We start from the raw sequence: 14,600 nt of genomic DNA on the forward strand, positions 1-14,600 counted from the left end.
CAGTATTAGAAGATGAGTGACCACGGTAGGAATTCATCTGCAGTGAAGAATGCTCAGAGCGGCTTTCATGAGCTCGCGCCTTGCTCATGCTGTTTCTCTTCTTAAAAATTATGGAACTGACCTGTGTTTGGCTTTAAAAAGCTAGTATGACAAATCACTGAGCGGCTGAAAGATTGAGTGGTACAGGTGGACTGACTGTGTTAGCCCTGTCCTGCCGTCAAGGACGAGCTCAGAGGGCAAGTCTCACAAAAAGGGCTTAGACACAGCAACAGATGCTTCCCTGACATCTCAAAGGCAGCAGGTTCAGAGGAAGGTCATCAGAATTGGAAGCAAAAGATAGAGCTTTATTGGCTGTGTTACCTTGAGTAAGTCACCTTACTTCTCTAAGCCTCTGTCTCCTTGTCTGCAAAATAGGGGCCTGCCTACCTCATACAAAAACCAGGCTGAGTGAGCTCTGTGCCTTCTGGGCACAAGGAAGCGCATCAAACCTGCAGATGCACTCAGCCCTATACCCAAAGGTTCTGGCTGAGGCGTGCAGCTTGCCCAGCCCAGATCTCCTCACCAGGAGCAGAAGGAGGTGGTACCTGCTGGATGAGCTCCTCCTCGTGCAGCAGGTGCAGCCGTGAGATGTTGTACTGCTCCTCCAGGGCCAGCGCAAAGTACTCCATACTTCGGATCGACAGCTTCTCCTTCACCGTGAGGATGATGTCCTGCAGGCACAGAGGCATAAGGGTCACCGAGGAACAGCCCAGCCCTCACGTTCAGGCACAGAGCAGGGAGGACTCCCTTCACTTTCCCTCTGCTCCTCGGTGCTGCTGGGGAGAGAAAGGCCTACACTGACCGGGTCCACTGCCAACGCAGGCAGCCAAATCTTGACGGGCCGCATGTGGGACTTCTCATTGCCCCTCAAGGTCCTACACCCACCGCTCCCCTTCCCTCAAGGCTCCAGCACCACCCATATGGCCACCCTCTCTTGCTTTACTCGAAAGGCTGAAGCTATCCTTTGGGGCCTTATGCCTCTCTTCAAGGTCTCCAGATTCATCCTCTCTCTGGAGTCTGCATCATCAACTGCTTACCAGACAGAATCACACCACCTACTCTCTATGTAACTATGGGAAATCAACCTGATGCTCCTGAACCTGTTCCTTCCTATGAAATGGAGGATAAGGATGCCTATTGAGAGGGGCTGATGGGATGACATGATAATTAATACTGTGCCACCAGAGTTGCCATGCCACATTTTCCTCGTTCACTACAGTGGCCGCTTGTCATCACAAGGTCTTTGCTGCCTCAGGGCATTCACAACGCTGTTCCCTCTGCCAGGCACACTCCTCCCACACTCTTCACAAGGCTGTTTCTTTCTCTTCAGAGAAAACTTCTCTGGTCACTGTATCTAAATGGGATTGCCCCTGTTATTCTCTGTCCCAGGTCCTGTTGATTTCCTTCCTCACTACTGGATATGATTTTCTTCAACGACAGCTCTGTTCTCTAGTCATAGATAAGACAGTACAACAAAGTTAAGTGAATGGGCTCTAGACCTAGACTTCCACTCACTAGCTGTGTGTCCCTGGATGAAGTGCTTACTCTCTCTATGCCTCAGTGTTTTCATCTCTAAGATGGTCATAATATTCACACCTCTCTCAGGGGTTGTGTGCGGTAAATTAATTTCCCCATATATGGCATTTAGAATCGCACCTGGCAGATGGCAAGTGTTCAATACATGCTAGCTGCTGCTATTTGTTTTCTTGCTTATTGTCACTTACGCCGCTAGATGCTAACCTTCCCCAGAATGTGAACCTTGCTTGTCTCGTGCTCCATTATATCCCCAAAGCTTGGCATTCAGTGATGCTCAGTAAACTTTCACTCAGTGAATAAATAATCATCACAGACTCATCATAGACGTCCTGCCAGAATCTCAGATTTAGTAAGTGCCACACCATCAGGTGCTACCTGCTCCTCACAGCTCCCGATTCTGAATCCTCTTCCCACTTGCTCCATCGCCCTCCATAACTGACCAGTGACGAAGTCCTGAAAGGTCTATCTGCTTCTGTAACTCAACATTAATTCAATGCCTACTGTGAGCTGGCCATGATGGACAGCCCCTCACTGGACTCTGTCCCCTCTCTCCATTCTCCATTTGGCTTGAGTTCACATATTTCTCCTGGCTTTGTGGAGTGGTGCCCTAAGGACCCCACCCCGCCACCCATCTGACCTCCACCTTGCATCTAGAGCAGGGGTTGACAAACCATCACCTGTGGGCCAAATCTGGTCCACGGCTTGTTTTTGTAATTAAAGTTATATGGGAATACAGCCATGCCCATTCTCTACAATGGCAGAGTTGAGTAACCATGACAGAAGCCCCATGGCCTGCAAAACCTAGAATATTATCTGCCTCTTTACAGAACAAGTTTGCTGACCCCTGATCTAGAGAAACTTGTCTAAGCCTTGTACTTCTCATGCTCTCCCTGGCTCAAGAATATTCAGTGGTCCCCATGGCCCACTAGCCCAAATCCAGACTCCTTAGCTTAATATTCAAGGCTCTCAAGTATCAGGTGCCAGCCCACTTCTCCCACTTTATCTTCTGCTGCTTCTTCCAATGTACCCTGCTCGCAAGCCCCATATACTTGCCAAACTTTCCCATCACTGGATCTTTTGTTTGTTTGTTTGTTTGGGTTTTTTTTGCGGTACGTGGGCTTCTCACTGTTGTGCCCTCTCCCGTTGCAGAGCACAGGCTCCGGACACGCAGGCCCAGCGGCCATGGCTCACGGGCCCAGCCGCTCCGCGGCATGTGGGAACTTCCCGGACCGGGGCACGAACCCGCATCCCCTGCATCGGCAGGCAGACTCTCAACCACTGCGCCACCAGGGAAGCCCATCACTGGATCTTTGTTGGTGTCATTCCACATGCCCGGGAAGCTGTCTTCACCTACCACTCCTGACCCATTCCTGTCCATCTTTCCAAGTCGGCCTCATAGGCCATCACATCCTGGGGGCCTTTCCTTGCCACCCAGCTGGAAGCTCTCTCTTCCTAGAGCCCACACCACACCATTATCATATCCCGATTTCCTGGTTCTGAGCACACTGTACCCACAACAGTATCCTTGTGAAATAACCCCAGGTCTCATCTCCTCACCCCAGCCCCACCGCAAGACTCTAGGCTCCCTAAGGGAGTGACCTGGCATAAATTATTTCTGTATCATCAACAGCTTTGCCGGCACACACAAAAGAGTCACTAAATTTTCACTGGGTCAAATGACATGTTATTTTCCTTGATTTAGAGAAAGAGGTTTTCTAATGTAAGAAATTTGCTTCTTTTGATAAGGCAGTGGGGAAGAGAAGTCACTGATGAACTGACAATGGTTTTTCCCTTTTTTACCCATTTGGGGATTTGCTTACATACCCCCCTCTTTCTCTGTCATAAAGAGCTAAAAGACTTGCTTTTCAAAAATTTGGCTACTACAGGGAAGTAAAATTAACCTGGTATAGTATTATACCAGCTAACTCCTTGCCCATTTCGCCAACTCCATCTGTCATCTTGGCTTTAATTCCCCTGTGGTGTGTGTAAATCATCTCAAAGTCTTTTTGGCCACCAAAGGGGGACTCACTTTAAATAAAGCATCCCCTCCATTCCAGTGCACTTTGCTCAAAGATGACAGAAGTAGACACCTTGTCTAACGCATTTGCACAACTTTCATGCAGAATGGCAGCGTGGCCACCTCCAGTGCAGGGTTCAGAGACAACAGACCAAGTTGGAAGCCAGCTAGGAGCTAGCTGACCTTGACAAGTTTGGGATCTCTTGGACCAGTGTTCTCATCTGAAAAGTAGGTTAATAATTGTCACTTTACAAGGTTACTGGGGGCATTAAGTGAGACAGTACACGAGGAAGTACCCAGGGAAGTGCCAGACATGTAGTGAACACTGAACAAATCCATTCCCCCCTCCCTTCCTCCATTGGGTTTGAGCTTCCCAGGGTCAGACAGGCTTTCTCCAGCTTCTCCTCAGTCACACCAAGATAAGAACGGGATAGAGCATTTGGGGCAGCCCTAGGAACTGCCAAAGGGAGGTGCCAGGGAACACTGGTGTGTGTGCGTGCATTGAGTATGCACGTGTGCACTCAAGTGCGTGTGCGTGTGCGTGTGTGTGTGTGTATCTTGGCTACTGTCCGGTACCTATAGCTGCACTTGCCCACCTGAACCTGCTCTTCCCCCGGTATCAGAAGAGCTGGGCTCAGTGTTGACTCTTACACGATTTTTAATGTTTGAACAACTCCTTTCTTTGCTTCTTCCCTGGTGCCTCCCTCTAATACTATTTGCTTCCTTGTTCAGAAACTATAGTGCCATCCCTTATTGTCTATGGATAAAATCCAAACTCCGTTGCCTGCCATTTGAGGCCGTCCCCAGCCAGCCTGTGCCGTCTCCCACTCCTCCCATGAGAAAATGGCCTGTGTTCCAGTCCTGTGGGATGGTTTACTGCTTCCTGGGCAATGCTTATCTTACTGGCTCTCTGCCGTAGTTCATGGGACTTCTTCAGATTGATGTGCATCCTCTAACCCCTCAAAAACCCTGTCCCCACCTGTGCTTGTTGAAGTCTTAGAAACCCTTCAAAGCTCAGCTCAGGTCCAGCTTCCTTGCAAAGCCTTCTCTGACGTCCTGACAGGACAGAACATGGTCAGATAGAAAGATGGTGCTCTTTCCCTTGCATGCTGGGTACTTCCTTGTCCCTCTCCCTACAGCCCTTACTTCGTCCTGCCCTGGACTACTGCGAGTTCCAAGAATGTCCATCTTCCCTCAACTAGACTGCAGGCTCCTGGGAGACAGAGACCACTTTCTACCTCATTCTGTACCACCTGCCTCAGAGTATCTCCTCTGGGGGAACTTGTTAAATGTAAGTCAAACTGACTTCCATCCAGAATAGAATTCACAGGGGCCTGGACCTGCCCACACACATTGCCTGGGATTTTAGCGACTCTAGTCTTTTGGGTAGCAGGTGGAGTCCCATACAAGAGGCAGGGAATCCCAGTGGCTAAGGGTGAAAGCTTATGAGTTGTATTGGGTACTTCATCTCTCTGAGCCCTGATTTCCTCCCCTGCAAGACGGTGATTAAAATACCAGCTTGCTGGGTGTTTGTGCAACTAAATGAGATAACACAGTGCTTGGCTTACTGCAGGTGGTCAGACCATGGTGGTTGTGAGATCACCAAGGTAGCTGCCTGGCAAGATGCCCCCGGGGTCCTGGGAGCCAGCAAATTCTCACTGGGAAAGAGATTCAAGTTTATTCCGAATACCTTCACAGTCGTGTGTGCCTCAAACTTGAAAGCTTTGGTCTGTCCATTCTCCAAGTACACCTTGAGCACGTTGGGCATACACAGCAGAGAATTACCCTGGAAAACACAAGAGTAGTGTTGAAACTGTCCCTTCCTGTCCCTGGGTGTGACAGATCCTCAGCTTCCCTGGCCCTGCCTGGTGAAGAGAGCAGGATTTTCCCCAACCTCCTCACCACGTTGTAGATTGATTCTTGACATTTGGAGATTTGTCCAATGGATGAGGTCTATGCCACACAGATACAGGCATGCTTTGTTCCACGGATAGCCACTAGAACTGGAAGACGGTGAAGAGTGAGCCCTGCCACGAGCATACTGACAGCACTGTGTGAGCCTGTACGATGTCACGCGGCCATCAGCTGACAATTCACTGCTGGTTGCCGCCCTTATGGGATGCAATTTGGCAAGTCAGGTGACAAGCATGCACATCATCTCAGATGGGCTTTTCTGAGATTCTTGCACTGTGCCTTGTGGGGTTGGGTGAAAGGGGGGGTAGGTTGCTCCCTCAGAGCCCCCTCAACATTTTACTATTTCATTCCCTACAGTAAAGCAACACCAAAGGGCAGAGGGCTGCTCTCCGTCTCTACTCATCCCAACTATCACTCCGGATTTATGAGAACAACTGCCCCCAATTCTAATCTCTGCAAAGAGTTTGGGTACAAAGCCCACCTGGGTTAGAAGCTTACCATCTTTTTTCAAAAACCTGACAGCCTTTTTCAGATGAGAAGTTTGTATCTTCTAAATATAAGGCCACTTGTATCGTTTAAGCAAGACTCACATTCATCACTCTACATAACTTTTTTTTTTAAACCACAGTACTTTTATGGAAGAAAAAGGAATATGGTCATATCCCAGTGCCATTTCACACTCAGTCAGGGATGAGGGATTTCACATCGCACATGTTGTCATCTCACTACTCTGGTTTAGGGTATTTAGAAATCTTAATCTTTGGAATTCCCAAGTATGACATGCTTTCCTTGATACTTTATTATTTGTGATTTACCAAAAAATACATCCATAACATCATCACATAACTAAGGCTTTTCTCTAAGGCTTCTTCCAATTTTTATCTATACCTGTAAATAGCTTTTAGAAAGCCGCACTAATAGAACATGCACGATTCTATGTGCATTTTTACTCAACACATATACACTTCTTCATGTGGGTTTAATGTTTATAATTTTAATGGACTTATAAAGAGTCTGTTGAGTTGAAATATCAGAATTTCTTTAACCATTCCTCTGTCCTAGACATTTAACATTTTTTCAAATTTTTTGCAATTTATCTATCGGTAAAACAGATATCTTTAACTACATGGATTTTTGCATTTAAATTATGTTATAGACTTAAATTAATGAGAATGTGGTCCTTGGCCCACTTTTATGGCATTCATTAAGTTTTGTTTTCTTCTACTACCAGAGATTAAATCAATTTACAAAGCCACCAATTAGTACATGAGTGTAGCTACTTTCTTGGCATCAGGGCTTACATTTTTCTTTATTTGTGCTCATTTACTAAGTACGAAGTAGCAGTTCTTAATATTTTCCTTTGCATTTCTTTAACGGTTAGCAAAGTTAAGCATATTTGAAGTGTTGGTTTCCTTAAGTCAGACAGAGAAAGATAATACTGTATGATATCACTTATATGTGGAATCTAAAAAATAAAACAAACTAGTGAATATAACAAAAAAGAAACAGACTCACAGATCTAGAGAATAAACTAGAGGTTACCACTAGGGAGGGGGTGGAGGGGCAAGGTAGGGGTAGGGAATTAAGAGGTACCAACTACTATGTATAAAATGAATAAGCTACAAAGATATATTGATCAGCACAGGGAATATAGCCAAAATTTTATAATAACTATAAATGGAGTATATAACCTTTAAAGATTGTGAATCACAATGTTGAAACTTGAAACTTATATTGTATATCAACTATACCTCAATAATAAAAAACCCCCAAACCCCCAAATGTTGGTTTCCTATTTCAGATTCTTCTAGGGTCTTAGTATGTTTCAAGGGAGAAAGTTTAGCAACTGATTTTATCATCTTTTAAATACTTGAGAGGATGAAAATGCAGGTCACAATGATGAACTCTCGCTGGTTTGGCTGTCTCTGCCTCACGTGGCTGATACAGAGACTCGGTACCCTGAGCTGCAAGTCTCCCCAGGGGATCTGGTTCACATCTGCAGAACCTTTATTCTCTACCTGTTCTGTTAGTTGGTTCTAGCTTCTACTTCTCTTTACTATGTACTACTCTTTTTTTTTTTTTTTTTTTTGCGGTACGCGGGCCTCTCACTGTTGTGGCCTCTCCCACTGCGGAGCACAGGCTCCGGACGCGCAGGCTAAGCGACCATGGCTCACGGGCCCAGCTGCTCCGCAGCATGTGGGATCCTCCCGGACCGGGGCGCGAACCCGTGTCCACTGCATCAGCAGGCGGACTCTCAACCACTGCGCCACCAGGGAAGCCCTACTATGTACTACTCTTAAAAACACACGTTGAATCAAAATTCAATTTGCTGAAGAGGTTTGATCCATTTTCACAAACATGGACACACAGAGACTCAAATATTTCAGACTGACAGGATCTCAGGTCTTTTCTGATTAATACATTAGGCCTCCCACTAGACCTTCCTGAACAAATCCACCTTTTACTCTGAGGTCTAACTGAAGGTGGAGTCTGTTAAGCAGCAGGACAAGAAGAAAATAAGGGCTCTCCAGATGTGAACCAGATCACCTGAATCTGGTGTTACAATGGCCGTGACTCCCCATTCACTGGTCTCTATGCTAAGAAAACCAGATAAGGACAAGCTCTGCTTTGAAAGTTTCAAAATCTATTATTGATCACTGAATTCAGAATGGTAATAGTTACAGACCATCGGGTGGAAAATATTTAAATTATGAATATGTGAGTCTTTAACAGTCCACATTGAAAACATCAAACTCTAGCCAACATTTTCCCTTTACAAACTTGTCTTCTGAACCCTCATATCCAACCACACCAATCCTGGGTATTCCCATATCAAAAAGGACTAGACAGCATATCACAGTGGAAAACAGAAGAACTGAAGTCACACAGACCTGTGCTCCTGTATTTCTAGCTATGTGATCTCAGAGGTTAATTCTCTTAACCTCTCTAATCCTCTGCTTCCTCTTTTGTTAAAATACCTCTCATGCGGGGTATGGTGATGACTAAGGATTATGTACCCAAAATTCATGCAGTAGAGGTTCAATAGATGATGGGCTGTTTAAAAAAACCAAAGCCACCCCCCTCCCCCGGCCCCCATCACTACTATCAATATATCACCTTCAGAGGGAATACCAAGTTTGAAGATTTAGAATGAGAAATGAACAATTGGAATCTGTTGAAATTTCAAGGGCAGAAAAATGGAGTCACAGAATGACAGAGCCACACCCAGTGCGTCTCTCCCTGTCCGCCGTTTGCAGATGCCTCACTAAGGGGGCACAGAGCCTCAAGCAAGCCCTCTGCACTCCCTCTGCATCCCCTCCATGCTGCAGATTCCAGAGTCCTCAGGAGATACATGCCAGGAGGCAGCTCACCCACTTCATGAAGAGTCATTTCAACCTCCTGACCAGTGACGCACCTGGCTGTGTCCGCTGACGAGCACTTCCTCTGCAAAGTGCACCTTCACGGGGTTGGTCTTCAGCCTGGCTCGCTTCTCCTCCGTTAGGAAGGAGGACTTGGGGACTCCCTGCAAAACATTAACACGACACACTTTAGAAAAATGTGGGACTTTCATAAAAGCCATGTACATCTTCTCGTTTCTTAAAAACAAAAGCAAAAGCTTGACAGCTGTTGAGAATTCAATTAAAACCCACAGAGAAGGACGACATCCCATTAGAGATCTCTTTTCATAAAATTTAGGGATCTCAACCCAATGTTCTTATGTGTCTGAGGACAGCTCAAGATTCAATACAGTGGCCAAAGGCTGTGGTATGATGAAAACAAAGAGAACTGGCCTGTGAGCAAAGAAACCTGAATTCCAACCCAACTTCAGCTACTCAACAGTTCTGAGAACTACTTCAAACACAAATTGTTATGGAAGAAAACCAGTTGTGTGTATGTGTGTGTGTGTGTGTGCGCGCGTGTGTATGTGTGTGTGTACACACTCCTTTCTTTGGCCTTCAGTCTTCTCTTCTGCACAGTATGGGAACTGGACCAGGAGGCAGAAACAGCATAATTCTAATGAGCACGGGTTCTGGAGTCTAACTACCTGAAAAAAGCCCAGCTCTACTGATTTCTGCATGTGAGACCATGTGCCTGTGAGGCTATAGTGTCCTCATCTGTAAAAGGGGGATAACCAATATATCTACCTTGCAGGATTTTCTTTTGGCACAAATTAAATAAGACATTAAATATTAGTATTAATCTTATAGTAAATAATGTATTATAATTAATAGAAATACAGATCTATACAATTAAATCAAAACATATTTTAATCATAAAATTCTGTGTCCTAGAGAAGCAGTAATTAGTATTCCAACCAGGATTTTATAATTCCTAATCAATTTCAAATCATTTGAGGACTCTAAGAATCCACTTGGAGAAAGATGAGCATTCTTGCTGAAGTAAAATATGTATGATCATTTGTCTTATGATCATATAACTTCTGGTGAGAGGTCCGAGTGGGCTAGACAATATTCAGGGCGTTTCTCAGGGGCACAGGGGCCATCACCTGGGCTAATATCAGCTTTCCCTGCAGGATTTCCAAAGTACAGTATTCATACTCCTCTTTTCTTGGCAACCTCATAGGAATCTTAGGAATGGTACTGGTACTGGTACTGTTAATTTTCCTCTCCCTATACTTTTTATTTTTTAAAAGGAGGCAGCTATATGCTGCTTCCCTCTCTCCTTACTTAACAAGTGCTATCTTTTGCTATCACTCTTGGAAATAGAGTAGGAAAAGAACTACCTAATTAAGATTAAGATGTTCTCCACTGAGATGATAATCAGCTAAATGCAAAGAATCTCTCAACACCTGCATGATCATTTATAACGATTAGCTTTCAGTATACTGTTTTTTTATGCATTGGTTTCACACTATTTCATAGGTAAATTCTTCTATTTAGAATAGAAGAATCTCCTTTATCTGTGCATAAAACACTTGGTCTTTCATATTTATGGCAAACATCCTAGTCCTATTTAGGTGGGTTTTTTTTCCTGTTCTACTTCTAAGAAACAAACAAACAAAAAATAACACTTCAAATAAGGAGAGGAGGCAACAATTTCTTTGCTTTTTAGTGTTATGGAGTTTTTGGACCACAGAAATTTAATTTTTTCCACATAATGAAATAGCTGTTTGTTCCACTGTACCTTCTCCCACTCCCTAAATGCTTAGGAATTCTTTCTGCAACTTACGACCGAATAGACACCCATCCATATTGTTGACATTTTTATGGTTTGTTTTTTATATTTAAGTCTTTAACATCAAATGGTGCGAGATATGTCCCAGTACAATTTCTTGAATAATCATCTTTTCTCCCACTGATTTGGGATGCCATATTTATCATATACTAAATTCTTATACTGGTATCTATTCTTGGACTTTCTATTTGATTAGATTGATATATCCAACATTTCATCAAAATCACACTGTTTTAATGACTGCAGCTTTATTAGTTTTAAAATCTAGTATTTCAAGGCCATCATTATTCCTTTTAAAAAAGATTTTCTTGATAAGTCTCACCTTGATATACTTTGTCAAAATCCAAATAAAAGTCCCACAGGGAGTCTGAATTTTCCTTAAGCATATACATTAACATGAGAAAATCCGACATATTAGTAGTCTTCCCATCAAGGAACATAATATGTAACTCCTTTTATATTAAAGAAAAATTTTACTTCCTTCAGTATTATTCTAGTTTCCTTCATGTAAGGCCCACATATTTCTTTTCCCTAAAGTTCTCCTATTTTTTTATTTTTTCCTGTAAAGAACTAGCCCTTGGATTTATCAACTTTCCAATTTTTTCTGTTTTCCAAAGCATCATTTAGATTTAAATTTTTATCATTTTCTTTAATCTGCTTTATGCTTGTTTTATTAGTCTTTTCTTCCTACTTCTTGCACTGAATATTTACTTAACCTGTTTTGTTGTTAAATAATAAAATCACTTTTAAGGTTATGAATGTTACTCTGAGTATAGCTTCAACTGTATATAAGTTCTAAGAAGTAGAGTTCTAAACTTTAATTATTTTCTATCTAGTCTATAACGGTAATTTTTGCTTTTCCATTTGATTCTGTCTTTACTTAGGAGATTGCATTTTTATTCCAAATGACTGGGTGGTTTTAATTAAGATTTTTTGTTGTTTTTTTTTTTTGTGGTACACGGGCGTCTCACTGTTGTGGCCTCTGCCGTTGCGGAGCACAGGCTCTGGACGCACAGGCTCAGCGGCCATGGCTCACGGGCCCAGCCGCTCCACGGCATGTGGGATCTTTCCGGACTGGGGCACAAACCCATGTCTCCCGCATCGGCAGGCGGATTCTCAACCACTGCGCCACCAGGGAAGCCCCTTAATTAAGTTTTTGATAGCTATCAATTTGTGTTTTATTATATTCTGGAAAAGAGACTTATACAGTTGTTTCTTTGGAGAATTCAGTTTTTTTGGTGGTCTGGTATGTGGTCAGTTGGATTAGATTATTAAATGCATTATTAAAATTCTCTATGCCCCTATTTATTTTCTTGTCTATTTGTGGCCAAGGCTAAGAGGTATGTACTAAAGTCTCAAAATGAGAATTTTCTGTCAACTTTTCCTCCTTGGTAGTTTTCTCTTACAATCTGATTATACACTTTCCCCTGTATCACATATAAAGGACTCCTAGGCTTACAGTGGTTTAGGATGGCTGGTGCCTTTCTGTGCATCATCTGTGCCACACCTTGCCTTGAGGCCGATAAAACACGTTCACATTCAACACCTTGTTGGGTCCTCAAAACAACCCATTAGATAGACAAGGCAGTTACTGTCCTCATCTCTTTTACAAAAGTCAAAACTGAAACTAAATGACTGCGCCACAGTGATATCACTCAGACCTGTCTTGAAACTCCTAGTTTGGTACCCTTGTCATCCCACTCTGCATAATCACAGGTCTGTCTCCTTAGTTGGACCATGAGTTCTTGAAGCCTGGACCCACATCTGTGTCCTCCACAATACTGGCACACAGGCTGTTTATTCTACGGGGGATATTCTGCTGGGGGTACAGGGTCTTGGGGCCAAGAAGGGTGAATCTAACACACAAGACATAAAAAGAGATATACCGATGTGCAGCGAACAACTGTGATTGAAAGAGAGTCTTCAGCTTCCCTGAAAAAAAAGAATAAAGGTAAAAAAAGTCATCATTCTGGGTGATACACGTGTGTGTGTGCGTGTGTGTGTGTGTGTGTGTGTGTGTGTGTGTTAGGGTCAAAAAGACTGGTAGAATTTCAAAGCAGCCTCTCTTGCCTCAGCTTCTTTGGCTCAGCAAAATTGAGGACACTGAGAAAGCAGTGATCTGTGAAGGAACTTAAGCTGTCCCAGATGTCACTGCTATCTTAAGAAAATCTTCAGATACTTCCCTCTACCACCTAGTCCATACCTACAGCCACTAAATTAAGTCACTTATCTTTCTTTCTTTTTTTTAATTTTATTTTATTTTTGGCTGCATTGGGTCTTTGTTGCTGCGTGTGGGCTTTCTCTAGTTGCAGTGAGCGGGGGCTACTCTTCGTTGCGGTGTGCGGGCTTCTCATTGCGGTGGCTTTTCTTTTTGCAGAGCATGGGCTCTAGGCGCGCAGGCTTCAGTAGTTGTGGCACATGGGCTCAGTGGTTGTGGCATGCGGGCTCAGTGGCTGTGGCACAGGGGCTTAGTTGCTCCGCGGCATGTGGGATCTTCCTTCACCAGGGATCAAACCCGTGTCCCCTGCATTGGCAGGCAGATTCTTAACCACTGCACCACCAGGGAAGTCCCCACTTATCCTTCATTTAGTCTATATGATGGAAAACTCATCCGGTTGCTATGACCACTAGCTAGGTTTACGTCCAGAAAAAATTTTTAAGAGAAAACAGAGCACTAACACAGATAACTTAGGTTGCTATTTCAGAAAACTGGCTAAACATTCATGAAATAGAATAAATGAATGTGGATAACACTGATCAGATAAAAGCCAACAAGTTTATGGTGTTTGGGCACACAAGTTTGGCGGGTCCAATCATTTAATCAAATACTAGACATTTTTGTTTTGTTATAATCTCTTAGGTTCCAAAAGTGATCAAATCAACCAGATAAGTGCCAAACTTCCACTTTGCATTAGAGGACAGAACTGAAAAATCAATTCATATTTTCCTTTATCTCTGCCATTGCTAGAGAAGCAGTTTGCAAAATAATTTCATTTGATTTCTTGCAATATGAACATTTAGGCCAGCTGCTGCCAGTGTGTTACTTCCTCTAATAGATAAACTCAACCTGAGGTTTCTAAGTGCCTGGGGATTGCCTCTTTTCCATTTTATATAAGAACAGGTCTTTTTCAAGAGAATTCACAACAAACCAACATTCAAGTACTCTCAAAAGGACAGTTTGGCCTCACAGATAGATAATCGGAGGAATTAGAGACATTTTGTTGGGTTTTTGTTTGCTTGGGTTTTTACTTTTATAAATGGCAATGACACTGGGAATTAAGCTAAAAATGTAAGCAGTTCCGGGATTCCCACACAAGGCATGTAGCTGAGAGTGCAGATGCAAGCACACATCAGGTCACATCCCTGCTCACAAGTCTTCAGTGGCTCAGTCTTCCAGGAGAATAACCCCTGAACTCGCTGTATCAGCACCAAGACCCTCCATCATCTGGGCCTCACTTACCAGAACTTTTCTCTAGGTATCCAGTGCCTTAGACAAACTGAACCGCTCAGTGTCCCTACTCCCCAGCCAGTCACTCCTCCTGTCACTCTGCATGGATCATCCTTCACCTCCATCTTTGTAGCCCAAATTCTACCCAGCATTAAAGGTAGAACTTGGCCAGCCGAAATACTTCTGTACTCTTCTCTGTTTTGTCAAACCACAACTTCCCCACAAGTTGGAGGCATCTCCAGCGTTTACAGCCCCTTTCCCCTGCTTCTCTTGAGACACTGTCTGCCCTCAATCTTAGCGGGGTATACACGAGCTGTCTCTGTACTACCATCCTGTAAGTGTCTGGGGAGTGGAGCCCCTTTGCCCCCCAGGGTTCCTTGCCCATTGAACAGATCAGGGTTCAATGTTACCTAAACATTCAAATTTTGGTCTACTGTTTTAAATTGTGAA

The 14,600-nt window shown here is 43.7% G+C and overlaps 1 protein-coding gene across 2 annotated transcripts in view; it reads right to left on the reverse strand.

The window, feature by feature from the left end:
* FRMPD1 (FERM and PDZ domain containing 1) overlaps window positions 1-14,600 on the reverse strand; it is a gene marked incomplete at both ends in the record, with an annotated part of 45,858 nt that overhangs the window by 13,996 nt on the left and 17,262 nt on the right. For both annotated transcript variants that reach the window (XM_082843675.1, XM_082843674.1), the window contains 4 exons: window positions 585-710; window positions 5,283-5,378; window positions 8,922-9,029; window positions 12,589-12,634. In XM_082843675.1, the coding sequence (XP_082699801.1) occupies window positions 585-710; window positions 5,283-5,378; window positions 8,922-9,029; window positions 12,589-12,634 (376 nt within the window). The remainder of the gene's footprint in view (window positions 1-584; window positions 711-5,282; window positions 5,379-8,921; window positions 9,030-12,588; window positions 12,635-14,600) is intronic.

Source organism: Leucopleurus acutus (genome assembly GCF_964270905.1).
Source record: "Leucopleurus acutus genome assembly, chromosome: 7".
Lineage (NCBI taxonomy): Eukaryota > Metazoa > Chordata > Mammalia > Artiodactyla > Delphinidae > Leucopleurus > Leucopleurus acutus.